Genomic DNA, 16,266 nt, shown 5'->3' on the forward strand with positions numbered 1-16,266 from the left:
TTTAAAGCACATAAAAATATGTATGCATATGTGCATATTTACGTGTATACATATACACACAAACGCATATATAGATTGATGTCTATAGATTGATAGACTTATTGTATTTGCTCTTTTTTGTTTTTACCTACATTTTTGTGTCATTCCAAACACACACACACACACACACACACACACTCACACACACGATCACAAATGACTATACTCCTACTAAGGTCACTATTTACTGTAGATCAATCTCGACCAACAAAAATACACAGGTTTTTTTGCTGAAAGAATAAATGACAGATAAGGAAGCTGAAAGATGATGAAAACACACTGGATGAGTCTATCCATGTTTAGTCATTGTCATAGAGGCACTCTGTAAAAAAGAAGCAGAAAAGAATTACAGTAAAAAAATTATGAAAGATGCGAGCTAAAAACACCTTCATTAACTGTGCAAGTTAAACCTTACCATCACCAACATCGTCGTAAATAGAGCTGTCCCTTAGAGAGGAAAGGAAGTGAGACAAAAAATATGAAGATGAGCTCAACTGATCGACCAGTAATGCAAAATTAAAATAGAATTGCTGAATTTTACTCAAAATTCATTTAGACATGTCATATAAACTAGTTGTGTTTGTAAATGCAAAACCTGTATCTGTTGACCTGGCTGAAGAAATATTTTTTTGTATGCAAAAAAAGTTGTCTAACCGGAAATAGAAATAGAAGAAATAGAAATAGAAATGAACAGGAAGACTATACTTACAGCTCCAAATTAGCATTCGACACATAGCCGACTGAAACGGAGAGAAAATAATTCATATGAGTTTCCTCTTCGGCTGTAATGTGTACGTGTACAGCACAATCAACTCACATTTTCCTTCACCGTTCCGGCCGATGAGTTTGCCACCTACTGGATGAACTATAACATCAATGATTTCTCCAGGCTTGACTGGCAAGTCTTTATTGTCAAACTTCTTTATAGACAGTGACTGGAGAACAGTAGCTTGATACAGCACTCGGATTTCCGCATTATACTGCAAGAAAAGGCAATGAAGGGTATTTTAAAGAGTCATTCATCAACCATGTGTCAGACAAAAAGCACCTTACTTTAAACTTCTTCCTAAACTCTTTCTCCTCCTTCTCAAACTTCTTCTTTTTCTTTGGGTCCATCTCATCTGTCTTACTTGTTGAGCTGAATCTTGGAAAGTTGCTGTAAAAGATAGACGTAGATACACTACTGTTCAAATGTTTGATCAAAGGTTAAAGCATATCAAATAACCAGAACACAGCAATTGTGCTTGGTTTTTGTAGGAAATAAATATCATGAATGTAAATATCCTGTCCCACAAGTTTTTGTGTGCTTATTTTTATGTCAAACATGAGTGTTTATTACAGTTTTTTTTGTCTTGAGATCATTTTAAACATTTTTTTTTTTCAATAAATGATACTTGTTTCGATATTTAATTATATAATGCAATTTTTTTTTGACATTAAGTGATTTAAGCCACCATTCAAAAACTTAGCACCAGTAAAAAAGTATGGGTTTTTTTGTACTAAATGCTGTTATTTTTAATCAGTTTCCACAAAAATGTAATAATATACAAATATAATAATTAATATTTAAAAATATTACTTTACTTTACTATATATATATATATATATACATTCATATATACATACATATATATATATATATATATATATACATATATATATATATATATATATATATATATATATATATATATATACATATATATATACACATACATATATATATATATATATATATATATACACATACATATATATATATATATATATATATATATATACATATATATATATATATATATATATATATACATACATATATACATATATATATATATATATATATATATATATATATATATATATATATATATATATATATATATATATATATATATATATATATATATATATATATATATATATATATATATATATATATATATATATATATATATATATATATATATATATATACATACTGACTCCAACTTTTGCATAGTTCTGTAACATAATAATTTGCCAAAATGTAAAAGTTACTAGCCAGAACACTAAAGAGTCATGGGAAAGGGCACTTTACAAATATGCTTACTAAAATAATGTGAAAAAACAAAACAAAACAATTCGTTCATTGTCGTTGTTCTGTACAGTGTACGACGTAACCTTTTAGGAGACGGAGGAGGAGGGAAGTCTGTCTGAAGAATGTCATCGTATGTCTCATCCATAGCATCTGTTGGACAGAAAGGCTATGAATGGAGCATTTACATGTATGCAATCATCCAAAGCAACAACACTGCATCCAAAATTAACGTTTTTGCACATTCATTGTTCACAAATTCTCTGAAAATGAATTCAATGTCCCAATAATTGTAAATTCTATGCATTAATGAATGTTAAAATAATTCAGCGCTGTTAGATTATTCATCTGACTGATTTTATGCTAAATTCAGTATTGCTCATACACACCATTAAATTCAGTGAGGTCTGGAGGAGGTGGAGGTGGAAAGCTGTAAAATAGCAGAAACATTACAGCAGATGGCAGTAAATAAACTACTTTTTTTTCACACAATATACTTATTTACATATTTAAAATTATAAAGTAAGCACATATATATACACATATATATATACACATACATATATATATTTAAATATGAAATAAAGATTACTTTGTTAATTTAATTTATATTTTTATCCAGCATTGCCATAACAAAAACAAATTATATTTTTAAATGAAAAATAAAGCTGTTTTAAATTGTAATAATACTTCACAATATTATATAAAATATAAGGTTATTAATTAACAAAGACTGCATTTATTTCCTCAGAAATACAATAAAAATACAGTATATTCTATCAAATAAATGCAGCCTTAGTGAGCACAAGAGACTTCTTTCAGAAATATGAAAAATCTTGCATGAAGTTAATTGAAAAAAAAAAAAAAATGCTGTCAAAATAGTTTGGATGAATATACCAGTATTTGTGGAACATTAAATGTTTTTGAAGATGAATCACCTGAAATCAGCTTGTTGCTCGTCTGGACAATCATAAATATCGTCATCACATTCAGCTGTTGGAAGTAGTCACATGACATGATCTTCTTCATCTGACAGTCACTATATGATTGCTATATGTTTGAATGAATATTTATGAAATATAGAATGCAATCACTTACCATCTGGTACACTGTAAAGAGAGATGATTTTTAGTTTAAAATGCGAAGAAATTAACCTGAATAATATTAATAATCTCTAATAAGTTACTCTCTTACTTATTGAGGTCTTCATCAGCGCCCACGTCATCATACACATCCTGTCCGTCCGTTGTGCTTCTCACAACATCTAGAGTGTCAGGCTTCACAAAACCATCTACATGAAAAATACAGTAACGCCAAGTCAAACTAGCAGCTGCTCATGGCTAGCCAAAGAGGAAGAGACTAACAGGAAGCTTCAGCCTAATATAGACGAACATGTTCAGTTTAGCAGCTTTCGTCTTACTGAATTCTTTGAAAATCGAGCGCATTGCGGCAGTGTAACTCACAGTGGCCTTCAGGGTTTCTGGCGAGCCAAAAGTCCTTTGGGTTTTCTGTTTTGCGCACTATTTCAATGCTCTCTCCCTGCTTCAGTGGAAGCTTGTTCTTTCCTCCCTTGTGATCCACGCTGACCTTCACCGTTTCAAGAACCACGATAGGACCCTTGATCTATCCAGCACAAACATTACAGTCATTGTCAGTTTTTTTAGTGTTAGCATTCATATAATAAAAATTAATAAACATGTTTATAAGCATTAGAGTTACAAAATGTCTATGGGAATTTAAAAAAAAAAAAAATGATAAACTAAAATAACAAAAAAATACATTACACGTATATTCCTTTTTAATATATTTTTTTTCCATTTACAATACAATTACATAACATGTACAATGTCTTTAAGCAAAAAAACTGAAAAATGAATCTCGTTTCATGCATGCGTGCAAAAATGAATAAAACTTTTGGGCTTGCTTATTTGTTGTATTTGTTTTTAATTGTTGTCAAAACTGAATTTTGACCCATTCTTCTGTGTAACATTGCTCCAGTTTATTGAGGTTTGTGGGCAGTTGTTTTCACATCATTTTCAGTCAGGATGAGATGTGGAGTATGATTGAGGAACCGAAAAAAAACCCTTGATTCTCTTCTTTTCAGCCGTTCTGTTGTTGATGTGCTGGTGCTCTCGAGAGCATTGTCCTGTTGCGTGACCTGATCTCGGTCAGATGGATAGCCTCACATTTGACTCTTGAACACTTTAGTATACAGAGGAGTTCATGGTGACTCAGTGACTGTGAGGTGCCCAGGTCCTGCGGCTACAAAACAGACCCAAAACCATCAGCCACCCACCAGCTTTTGTGACTTTTGGTATGAGGTGTTTGTGCTCATATACTCTTTAGGTGTTCACCAAATATGGCATTGTGAATTATGGCCAAATCTGGTCTCGTGGTGCCTTTTCTAAAACATTTTTTTTTTTACGTAGAAGATAATTGTCTTGTTGTCTAATTGTACTGTCTTGAACTTTATTATTGTTACAATGTTAGCTGAGGCCTGTGGAGCCTGCGGTGAAATCCTTGACTTGTCTGCCATTTCTCTGAGCGTTACAGTCTGATCCTGGGGAGAATTTCCTGGGATGTCTTAAGGTCTTAATGAAAAGTCTGCAATATAGTTAGTTTAAAATTTCTCAATGGTAGTGTAAAAAAATACCCATTTTACCCCGACAAAAACAGCTCACTGTTTTTCGTACTTCCCCTTTAAATCTTCACAAGCTATGCTGACCCCGCCCCTCTTTTCCCGGGCGCTCTCAGAGGATGTTTATTTAGCCATACTCATTACATTCATAGTGAAGCTTGCTAATTGGCACATTATTGGAAATTAGATTTGCAAAGTTTCATTTAAAGACATTATCCTCACTGCTTCTGTAGGTGAGGCTGGATCATGAATGACTTCAGAACGCAAGTTAATGTTAATCCTCTGCTTCTTCGAGAGTAAATTACTACTGCTATGTTCGTTATTACATTCAACAACAAAACACCTCGTTTAGGAGTTATCTCTGCGTCTCGGACTGATGACGCCTCATTAAGGGGCGGGTCTGTGTGAAACGCTGCTGTCAATCAACAATCGCGGGCGGGGCCTCCGACTGTGTGACGTCACGAAAGCATTTTACAAAAAAACACTGGGTGGATTTTTATCATTATAGGGTGGTTGCGTACACACACTAATAACACACATTTATGTTCAAACTATTTGTAAAAGTGCATGTACCAATTATAAGACTCCTTTAAGTCCTATGTTATCACTAAAGGTGTCCTAACTTTGTCTCAAATGGCTTTTCCAATGTGGCTTTATTTTTGTTAAATAAATAATGAAGTGCGATATATCATATGTTGTCTTAAATATGTCCTGATATGGGAAACCACGGAATTCAATACAGTGTCCTAACTTTTTCACATGATTGCTTTTTTTGGTTTGTTTTTTCACGTGAAATATGGCTCCATACGTGTTTTTAAAAGATTCTGTGGAGACAAAAATAATACAAATATAAAGAAACCGATTGCAATTACCTTAAACCTTTTCCTGGCCTCTTGCTCCTTTTTCTCTCTCTCCTTCTTCTCTTTCTTCTCCTGCTCAAAGCGTTTCTTCTCTTCTTTTTCCATCTTTTTCTTTAGTTCCTTCGATTCTTTTGTCATCTTTTCATCCTTTGGTTCCTTGTTGTTTTCTGGCCTGTGTGGAGGAGAGTTTTTCTGTTAATGTAATTTTTTTCCATTAATAATATTAAAATTTGAACTGATTTGCAGCCTTTGCTTAAGACTAACCAGCTACATTTTCTAAAGAAAATATTAGCAGCATATGATTCTGCAAAACATGCTATTATGATGCTGGGGTGCTGCTTCACATGTTAAAAATGACCTCACAGATGGTGAAGGACGCGTGAAAATGAATATGTATGTTGCTAATATTATGGTCAACAGTAAATGAACGAATACTCGAACATTAAACGAATGCTCTTACCAGTTGTGATCGAGATCCTGGTACATTTCCTCGTCTGATCCCTACACAAGAACCAGACGGTGACAGCATCATTGCATTTGTAAAAGTTACGGTGTATCCTTCTGCTCACTACAGTTGTATGTAGTACAGTATAATGAGTTGTTAATGCTCTCATTTCCTTTTAAAATGCTGATTTCTCAGCAGCGATGCATCATGCTAAATAAAGCATCTCTAAAGAGCTGTCAGTTTATGAGGTTTAAGTAAACGATGAACATTTCATCTTTACCTCCGGGTCATTGTGGCTTTCACCTGAAACAGAAAAGAGGCTTTGTTAGTGCAGCCTTAAAAAACGATAAAAAACCTCAGCACTAATGATAAAAGGAAGTCACACCTAACGTCTAAATACAATGTATGCATGTGATGCTTTATATTAAGGTCACAAGTTTGTATATTTTGTAGATACTAGGTGACTGTGTGTCAAACATTAATGTATAATAACTTCTTTGTGAACGGCACCTAGTGAAGTCTCGGTCCGGTTCGTGACGTCCGTATCGTCATAATAATCCTCCTCATCCCTGTTTATAACAAAACACAGGTTACACATTGATACTAGCCTACTTTCAAATTGCAGCTTCAAAACTATATAGTAAAACATATAATGCCCTTACAAAACTAAACCGTGTGCAATATCAGAGGTAATACAACTTGAATATTACTGCTTCTTTATAATATATTGCCATTTTATCATCGTACTGATCTGTTACCGGCATTTCTGCATTTTTTACTTTTGTGCCACTCAAAGGTACTTCATTAGTAAACTTCCATTGTATTAATACAGAACAATGTTCTAAAATAAACAAATAAATACCGAATTATTGCATACAACTTTTTGGTATTTTGTATTTGTACATTTGTATTGTATTGCAGTGACCAGAATTATTATTGACGGTGCAAACGTGTCGCTCACATCGGAGGGGGGGCAGGTGGGAATGGGAAGTCTGGTGGTGGTGGAGGGGGTGGAGTCACAGACGTGATTGACAGGCGATCAGGAGGCGGTGGAGGTGGGAGAGAGAAACTTTCCTCAGGGACGCTGCTGTTGGACACTGATGAAGCAGTAGATGGAAACAGAACATGAAGCGACTTTTGTGTACGTTTTTTTCTTACTTGAGGTTATAATTTAGCAAGAACGTAGTAGGCCCAGAAAGCATCTGGACACACTTCAGGAGTATCATTATATTAGGTAATGTGCTCATTTATTAAAACATTTTTTGAAATGCAATGTTTTATTTTTATTTTTTTTAAATAAATTTTACTTGTTTTGTTATATAGTTAAACAATGTAATGCCATTTTAACAATTTGAAGTGATTACTACCATTGAAAAGTTAATACAAATTAACTACAAATTAATAACAAATTAATATTTCTATTCAGGAAGGATGCTTTACACCTATCAAAAATAACAGCAAGTGTAACAGGACTGTGAGAAATGATTTGCTTTAATAAAAACTTCTTTATTAAAGAATTGTTAGTTTCCACAATTCCAGATTTTTTTTTTTTACATTGATAATAATTAGAAATCTTTCTTGAGCATCAGATAAGCATATTTAAACAGATTTCTGAAGGTTTGTGTGACACTGAAGACTGTAGTAATGATGCGGTTATAAATGTTAGTAATGTGTCTAAAATCGTACATTTTGGGAATATACTTAAATTATTCCAGTCATTTAAAAAAACAATGCACTGAATCTTTCTCATCGGAATAAAAACACATCAGTTTACCTTAAATGTAACCCTGGACAAACAAAATAAGTCTTCTTTTATTATTATTAAATAAATGAGCTTTACCTTGACGTATGGTTTGTTAAGATAGGACATTATTACCTGAGATTCAACTATTTGAAAATCTGTAATCTGGGTGTGCAAAAAAACTTAAATATTGAGAAAATCACCTTAAAGCTGTCCAAATGAAGTTCTTAAAATTGCATATTACTAATAAAAAGTAAGCTTTGGAACATTGTCTTTACTTCATATAATAATGATTTTTCATATTTAAAAAATGAATAAATCGAAAGCAATTTTGACCCGTGTATTGTTGGTTCTTGCTACAAATACACCAGTGCTACTTATGACTGGTTTTGTGCTCCAGGTACACAAATACACTTCATCAGGGAGGTCTTTATCTTACCGTTCCCTCTGAACCTGTTGAGGTTAACTAGCGGAGGTCTCTGTGGTTTGGCGGGACACTTTCCTAAAACATACAAACCGGGAAGAGGCTTCTTTTTCGGTACCGACAAATCACCAGCAGTGGTTTCCAGTGCTTTAAAGATCTTTTCATGAAGAAGGGGTTTGAGCATAACAGACGGTTTGGCAGGACTCTGGGATCCGGCTACGATGGGAGCTTGCGTATAAGCGTTCTCCAGTTTCCATCGATTGGGAAGCTTCGCTCCAACGGCATCACTATCGGTCCTGTTGCTAGAAACCGGAGGATTGAATCTGGTCTCCATAGAGTTAACTATGAAGTTGGGTTTGACCATGAGCGGTTTAGGCAAAGGATTGGAGCCCGCGCCTCTGTTCATGTCCACAGGTTTGAGTTTTGGCAGCTTGGGGATCAACAATGGATTCATCTCATGTTTCCCGGTGCTGCCGAAATGATTGTTCTGGGCAGGTTGGGAAAACGGACTTTCACCAGCCAGTGAATTAAAACGAGACGTCAGGGATTGTACATTAGTGAAACTGGCCTAAAAATGTCAAACATAAACATTAGTCACACTTTACAATAAGGTCTCAATTGTTAACATCATTTAACTCATGAACTAACTAAAACATTTTTAGTTAATGAACATAAAATTGTAAAAGTGGTCACGTCAGTTTACGGTGAATGAACTAGCGATACCAGATACAATTTTGGTTTTAAATATGCTGAAAAAGACTTTTTTAACAATTTTAATAATAATTTTCACAATTGAGGAAAAAGCATGCAAAGCTTTAAAGCAGAAATGCTGCAATATTAGTTTTGCAAATGTGCTCCTGTAATCGTAGTTACAACTTAAAGAAAAAAATCTCAATTAATTCACACTAGGTACTACATAATTTCACCCCAATCAATGACATTTGGGGCAAAATAATCACAAAACCTTAAATGAGGGGCCTAAAACTATAATTGTAGGTAAAAATTAAAACAAGGGAATTTTGATTATTTTTAAACATAACATTGCATTGTAGTTATATGTAATATAGTATATATATATATATATATATATAAAAATAAAAAAGAATAATATTATATATATATATATATATATATATATATATATATATATATATATATATATATATATAATATATAAAATATATTTTTTTTTTATACTGCACCATTTTAAAAATGTAAAAAGTTTTTCTTACATACATCAACATCAAGGTTCCAAGGATGTTAAAAGTTCTTCATTGAACTACTAAACAAATGCTTGTTTTTAAGAGTGTAGCAACATTAAAAGCCATTCTAATCACAACCAAACACAAAATGGTAGCAAGTCTTGCGCAGTCAACACAAAATATAAAGAATATTCATAAACCATGATCACTAATAATTAATGCAGCAATATACAAAAAAGCAATACACAAACCACTCTTATTCATCCTTCTGAACATTTTGAATATTTTAAGAAGCTGTGAAACTGTGCATATTCACACCTTTCTGCCTTTACACTAGTTACTCTTTACATTCACAAGCGTGAACAACGCTGAGCATTTGTATGCTGCCATCTGCTTCCTCAAAATGCAGCTATATTCCAACATTCTTCATATAATTATCAATCCTAATAAGGAAAATCACATCACTATTCCTATTATTACACTTGCTAACTCAAACACAATCAAGAAAATCGTGCATCGAATCAACAGCACGGCAAACTGAAAAAATCGTAACAAAAAGACACTCAGTGAAATACATCTCCCTGCAAACTCACCCAGCCAGCACACAAGTGAGCACGCAAGAGTACAGCGACTCTGCCAGTGGTGATAATCACAAGTACACCCAGAGGAAACGCATGTTTTCATTACTTTAATAAGGAAGAGGTGTAACCAGGGTTTCACTATCGAGCATTAAGACCCTGATCTGGGGTCAGGTTGAACATCAGCTCAAAATCACACTTTATTCTTTGGCCTTTCAGAACCAGAAGCAACACAATCTATATAGTAATCCGTACAATAATTATAATGCTAATAATAATATCTCTGGTGTTTAGTTGAGCAGCATGTGAAGGTCGGTTTTCTAATTCAGAAAGCCACAAAAGTGTTGCACAAATAGCACCGTTAAAGCAAACGAACATATTCTCTTCATATTAAACGAACATAACTCACCATAATGACGACGGCACGCGCTGGAACTACTGCGACTAGATTATTAGTCTGTCTGTTAGCCTGTCTTTTCAAAGAGTGCGGTTGAAAGAATGGGAAAACTGATGACTGAAACTTTTACCACAACTTTTTCCTTCCTCCTAAACGGCATAAACGATTGAGCCAAACGCAAATCTTTTGAATCACTGAGTATGAATATGTATTTAAAAGGCAAAGAGAACTTCAACGATTTAATGAATCATTTCAATTAAGTTATGAAATGACTTTGTGAAAGTACTGTATGTTGTTAAACAAAACGCCATTTAACTGTGATGAGGAAGAATGAAAGCGTATGTGTTTTGTAAGCCAGTGAAAATGGAAACAAAAAAAAAAATTAACTACCGACCTTAAGATAGAGATAGAGAGATATATAGATATATATATATATAGATATATATATATATATATATATATATATATATATATATATATATAAAATGTAGGTTTTTACCTAAAATGTAAGAGTATTACAAAACATAAATCATATTTTATTATTCTAGAATAAATTAGATTAGAATTAGAAATTATATTACATATTTTGTATATATAAGAAATTATAAATCTCTGACACACATTTTTACAATTTAAATTATATATTAATTATACACATATATTATACACACACACAAATTAAAAATAAAAATGGGTATTGCAGTAAATAAGCTGGTTTATTGCAGGTTTGGTATGAAATATGACCCAGGCATGTTCTTGCCAGGTTTAGTGAGTTTTCCCTTGCAGCCATGTTTTTCATTTGCCTGAATAATGTGTCTGCATACAATCCTACGGTCTGTCTGATAAGAGCGTCTCAATGTCTTGGATGGCCTTGGAGGTTTTCTGCAGAGCCTCAGAGATGCAGTTCTCTGAGAGTTTGATCTCAGGTCGGTCAGAAGAACGCTCACCGCTCAAAGATCTTCCTGCAGGACGCAAGAGGGGATTGTTCTCCAGTAAAACTGGCGGATCATATTAAAGAAATATCTTCACAAAGGCCACACCAAAATAATCACTTCATCTCAGAAAAAAAGGATACAGTTAAACCTCTTGATCTTTTCCAGTTCAGAAACAACAGATCTAAAGGAAATCAGGGTGAGATCAGAAAAGTTGTATTTTAACATAAATAATAATCACAATTTCTGTGTAAAACTTTGTATACCAACCTCCACTCATTTCACTATATAGAAAAGCAAAACCTGGACATTAATTTTTGCATTCAATGGAAAAACATACTTATTTTGAATGACATTTCCAGGTGACTGATATGCATCTTACAGGTCAAGTGACTTTAATAATAATAATAATACAACAAAATGATGCAGGAACAGTTCCGAAATACCTGTATGTTATTGGCTGAGGTGTGTCAGAATGGGCGGGGTCTGAGAGAGCCACACCCACTGCACTCACGCTCTGCTCCGTCTGTTTTACCCAGTCACACCACTGCACTACTGAAGACACGTACCTGACAGAGAAAGAGACAAAACTAGCAAATAAGGATTTCCATAAACAACTGGTTTATTGAATGTTAAGTAATCTATTTACCTTTGGTAAGTTTGGTCTGTCTCAACTTGGACAAGAGTCTGGTGTCCATCTGGCAGACTGAGCTGGCACCACCTGTGAGTCGGTCTGGTTTCCGTCTTGAGTCTCTGCTCCATTTCTCCAAACTGCCATTACAAATGTGACATGCTGAACGATTAGGACTGAAACATTTAGCAAAAAATAAAATAAAATAAACTATCCTATGCGGCAAAATTGTAAGTAAAAGTAAGTTCTATAATCGTAAAATAGAGTTTTTTGCTAAATTAAATTAAATTCAATTAAATGCATAAAATTTAAACTGTGACATGCTGAATGATTAGCACTGGGACAACTAAAATGCATTACATGCAGGAAAATGTAATTATACAAACATAAAATAGAAGTTAATTAAAAGTCAGGATTTTTTAATTCATATGTAATCTAACATATATTCATTTTAGTATTTAATTTGTCCCTTATGTGTGAAAAAACAACCATAGATAGTAATAAATCAGCTTTCAATCATATTAATATTATTTTATAAAATTACATAATTTTTAAAGTTCTATATTATGAACTATATTATCTTCTGTAATGCTTTTACAAGGTTTTATACAAATTGTTTGAATATTTTAATAAATGCAACCTTTTAGAATATAATTTAATCAAAATGTTTCAACTCCTTAACTAGTGAAAAGTTGAAAAAACATGCAAGTAAACAAGCAGTTTGGTGAGTTTATAATATTTTTAGGAACAGGATACTTTAATGAATGCGTGACGTACCTGTGCAGGTGTGTACATCTCGGACTTCCACTTCATCTGCGCTCTAACTCCATCCAGAAACAAGACCTCGACAGTCCCGTCTGAGAGAGCTTTAAAATGTCCTTTACCTGCCACCGTCACCTCCTGAACCGCACACACACAATCACACACCGCAGCCTGCTGAAGACAGAACCGTCACCGTCACACACATTCACACACACACACGCACCGCACACAACAGATGGAGAGAGCATCACACGCACCTCGTTCCAGCAGTAAAGAGAAAGAGGGGACCTCAGGGAGCTTCTGGCCTGGGTGAAGCATTTCAGAATCCTAATGAAATAAAATAAAAATAACAATATAAGCAAGTTACAAAATACTGTTCAAAACATGGGATTGGTACATTTTTGAGAAAAGTCTCCACGCCCACCGAGGCTTCCTCTATTTGATCAAACATATGGTAAAATCTGTAATATTGTGAAATATTATTACAATAATAATATGCTCAAAAACATTTACTACTATTATCAACAACGAAAACAGTTGTTGCTTAATATTTAACAATTTTTTTTAGTCATTTTGATCAATCAGTGCATCCTTACTGAATAAAAATCTTAATTTCTTTCTTTTTTAGTAATTAAAAAGTACAGTAATGCCATTCAAATCCCTCAAAATGAGCAACAGCAGCAGTGATGCAGGATCGCAGGGCAACAGTTTGGGTGTGATTATCACCCCCTAGTGACTGAACTCCATTCACTGTTCAGATGAACCTGTGACCTCTCATCTCACCTGCTGGCCCTTGTGATGACAGACCGAACAGAATAAAGTTGACCCGGTACATCAGGTGGGAGAGCGCACAGGTAATACACACACTCCATCGCCTGAAAACAGACACACAGATATAAACTCACCCTCTGAATCAGACAGCTGATGTATGCATTCTGCCTTTAATTGACCAAACGTCAAAGCGAGCACATTATAAAGAGTTGTCTTACATCTCCGGCTTTGTAATGTGTGAAGTAATCGGCTAGAACTCCATTAGATCTGATGACTGAACCATCACCAGGTGAGATCTCTATCATCGGTACCACTCCATCTATTATACTGAGAGAGATTAAAAGAAAACATCGTCAGTGACAGGTCTAAAATAGACTCGATTTGTTTGATACTCAGTACTTAAAAAGGATAGCTCAACTAAAATCAGTATTTACACCCTCAAGTTTTTACTTTTCTGCTGACGTCAAAAGAAGATATTTTGAAGGATTTTGGCAACCAAACAGTTGCAGGTAGCCAATGACTTCCACAGAATGTCACTATTTGGCTACCAACAATTAAAAAATTAAAAAAAAAAGCCCAAAGCTAATGAAAATAATTTTGTTCAACCTTGTCATTCTATACTTTTCTGAAAGATGTTCTTTTGTGGAACCCCATTGACTTTCATTGGATGAGTAATTATAATATTTCTCTTTTATGTTCCACAGAAGAAAAGAAGTAATCCAATCATGACATAAAAGCATCTCTTTTTTTCAGTCCAAAGATCTAATCTGAGCAATGCTAAACCACCATAACCTGCTTATTTAAGACGATGTAAGGGGTGGTGGTGTTAGTGTATGATCATGAAATTAATCAGCGCTCACCGGTATATGATGCCTTTGCACCAGACCACTTTCACCAACTCAGCTGTGACTTCCTCTTCCTGTTCCAGCAAATCAGGATTCACAGTGTCATAACGCCACCTTAACATCACATGAACGCACTATGAGTGTCAACAACATACTAACGTCATTCACTGATTGTAAATTTTGTTTTTCTATGAGAATAAATAACATTACACCGAAGGCATAAAAAGAGAGTGTTTGATCGGCGTTCCTCACCTGTGCTGATGAGGAGAGGGACACTTTAGAGGCAAAGCTTTGGGAAGCTGAGTTTTCAACCCTTTTTCTTTTCCTTTTTGCCCATTGTCCGTATTTATTTTAGTTTTTTGGGACTCCCAATGCTGGTATGCTAATGACAGAGGATAGCTCCACACCTGCGGGTAAAGCGCTCTGGAAAACTGCTGGATCACTCTGGTGTACGTGTTCACCTTCCCAGCCTTCAAACTTGCTGAATCCAGCCTTTCTGTATTACGAGCTTTTGACCCGGAAAGGTCCATCCGAGCGCCCTCTGAGGCTTCAGAGACATTTAAACCCTTCACCGACAAGCTACTTAATGAACATGTGCTTTTGTGGTGGTGACCTTGCAGGTACCGCGACTCTGCATCACTCTGGCTGGACCGACAGATAAAGTCCACTGTGAACTCTTCTGCAGAAGACAAAAGGACGAGTTTGGCGTGTCCTTCTACAGAGCAGACCGTGATCTCTCCACGGGACCCGGCGGTGCAGGAGCCAGGCCCGGGCCAGTCCACCTCAGTTACGGCACTGGTGAATGGCTGCAAATCAGCATTTGGTTAAGCAAATAAGCATAAACGATCATTGAAATTTCAGTAATAAACCTTACTACAGCTTAAATACAGTCTAACCTTGTTGAATTCCACAGCTATGAGCTCCTCAGGCAAATATGGATGAGTTGCATACTTGTTTCTGAAAGCCAAAGCGTTCACCACCAGTGTCTAAACAAGAGAGAACATTATTCATATTGTGCGTGTGCATCAATATTCACTGCATTAAACTACTTCAGACAGACATTCAGACAGATGTGTGGTTAGACTGAATTTCCATGAAATTCCAATGCAGATGCATATATCTCAGTACATTTATGGGGATGAAAAGGTGATGTGTACCTTATACTCGCTGATGGCGAATCTTGATCTCTGTCTGACTGTCTCTCTGCGCTGCAGCGGGTGTGCAGAAGGTGACATGTGTTTCTCTATCATGAACTCAGAGCCGCAGGGCGAGAGCTGCAGTCTGCGCCCGTCTGAGTAAAACACATCCACAGACTCATCCACATACATGACCATGAACCTGAGCGAACACATGACTCACTTCACGCGAGACAGACAGACAAATACACTGTCCTTCGACTGCGACTGTCTAAGCTAAAATCACTAAAGCGACACAAACCAAACAAAATCTACAGCATTATCGTTCGTGGACCGATTCGTGAATCGCTCGTTCTTGCGAATCGGATCTTTTGAATGGATCGTCTTTTCGAGTCGGATCTTTCGAATGAAACGTTGTGAAACATGTACCATATGAGTTCACCATATGATTGAAAAATGCACGCGTTAGTAAAAAGCAAGTGGAAAAACTTCTCGAAAACTTAATTTCATGAAAACTGTAATGATTTTATAAGCGGAATCAAACTAAACTGGGACACAGTATTATCAATAACGTGTTTATTGATTAAACTTAGAAGAGGAAAATAAGACATAATAAACAATACGTGTATGTAGATGATAACGTTGGTAGTGACTAGGTGATCCGTTTCTTTGAAAGAGCTGCTCAAAAGAACCGAATGGCAGAAAGGACACTTCCCGTCTCTAGTTGCCATGGTGCAAATTTTCGCGGTTGACGAAGAGAATGACGCTGATTGGTGGAATCACTTCTT

The 16,266-nt window shown here is 35.0% G+C and overlaps 2 protein-coding genes across 4 annotated transcripts; both read right to left on the bottom strand.

Annotated features, from left to right (window-relative positions):
- Nucleotides 1-269: 269 nt before the first annotated feature.
- On the bottom strand, nt 270-10,717 carry LOC122344789 (FYN-binding protein 1). 2 transcript variants are annotated; one of them, XM_043238360.1, is made up of 18 exons: nt 10,414-10,717; nt 8,240-8,792; nt 7,021-7,156; nt 6,570-6,628; nt 6,340-6,362; nt 6,075-6,115; nt 5,627-5,786; nt 3,580-3,739; nt 3,311-3,407; nt 3,215-3,225; nt 3,055-3,109; nt 2,506-2,546; nt 2,203-2,269; nt 1,093-1,195; nt 857-1,019; nt 749-779; nt 455-486; nt 270-361 (listed from the first exon to the last, which is right to left on the bottom strand). In XM_043238360.1, exons 1-18 carry the CDS (start codon nt 10,414-10,416, stop codon nt 339-341), a joined length of 1,758 nt encoding a protein of 585 aa, XP_043094295.1. In that variant the 5' UTR covers nt 10,417-10,717; the 3' UTR covers nt 270-338. The 2 variants fall into 2 exon arrangements, with proteins under 2 accessions (XP_043094295.1, XP_043094296.1); XM_043238361.1 differs by lacking the exon at nt 10,414-10,717 and adding an exon at nt 10,020-10,354.
- A 352-nt stretch (nt 10,718-11,069) lies between these two features.
- c5h5orf34 (chromosome 5 C5orf34 homolog) lies at nt 11,070-16,186 on the bottom strand. 2 transcript variants are annotated; one of them, XM_043238657.1, is made up of 12 exons: nt 15,500-16,186; nt 15,239-15,328; nt 14,595-15,148; nt 14,358-14,456; nt 13,716-13,824; nt 13,510-13,601; nt 12,984-13,053; nt 12,742-12,897; nt 11,983-12,104; nt 11,780-11,902; nt 11,477-11,517; nt 11,070-11,399 (listed from the first exon to the last, which is right to left on the bottom strand). In XM_043238657.1, exons 1-12 carry the CDS (start codon nt 15,692-15,694, stop codon nt 11,230-11,232), a joined length of 1,821 nt encoding a protein of 606 aa, XP_043094592.1. In that variant the 5' UTR covers nt 15,695-16,186; the 3' UTR covers nt 11,070-11,229. The 2 variants fall into 2 exon arrangements, with proteins under 2 accessions (XP_043094592.1, XP_043094591.1); XM_043238656.1 differs by having other exon boundaries at nt 12,742-12,900.
- Nucleotides 16,187-16,266: the final 80 nt, after the last annotated feature.

This window comes from Puntigrus tetrazona, chromosome 5 (assembly GCF_018831695.1).
Source record: "Puntigrus tetrazona isolate hp1 chromosome 5, ASM1883169v1, whole genome shotgun sequence".
Lineage (NCBI taxonomy): Eukaryota > Metazoa > Chordata > Actinopteri > Cypriniformes > Cyprinidae > Puntigrus > Puntigrus tetrazona.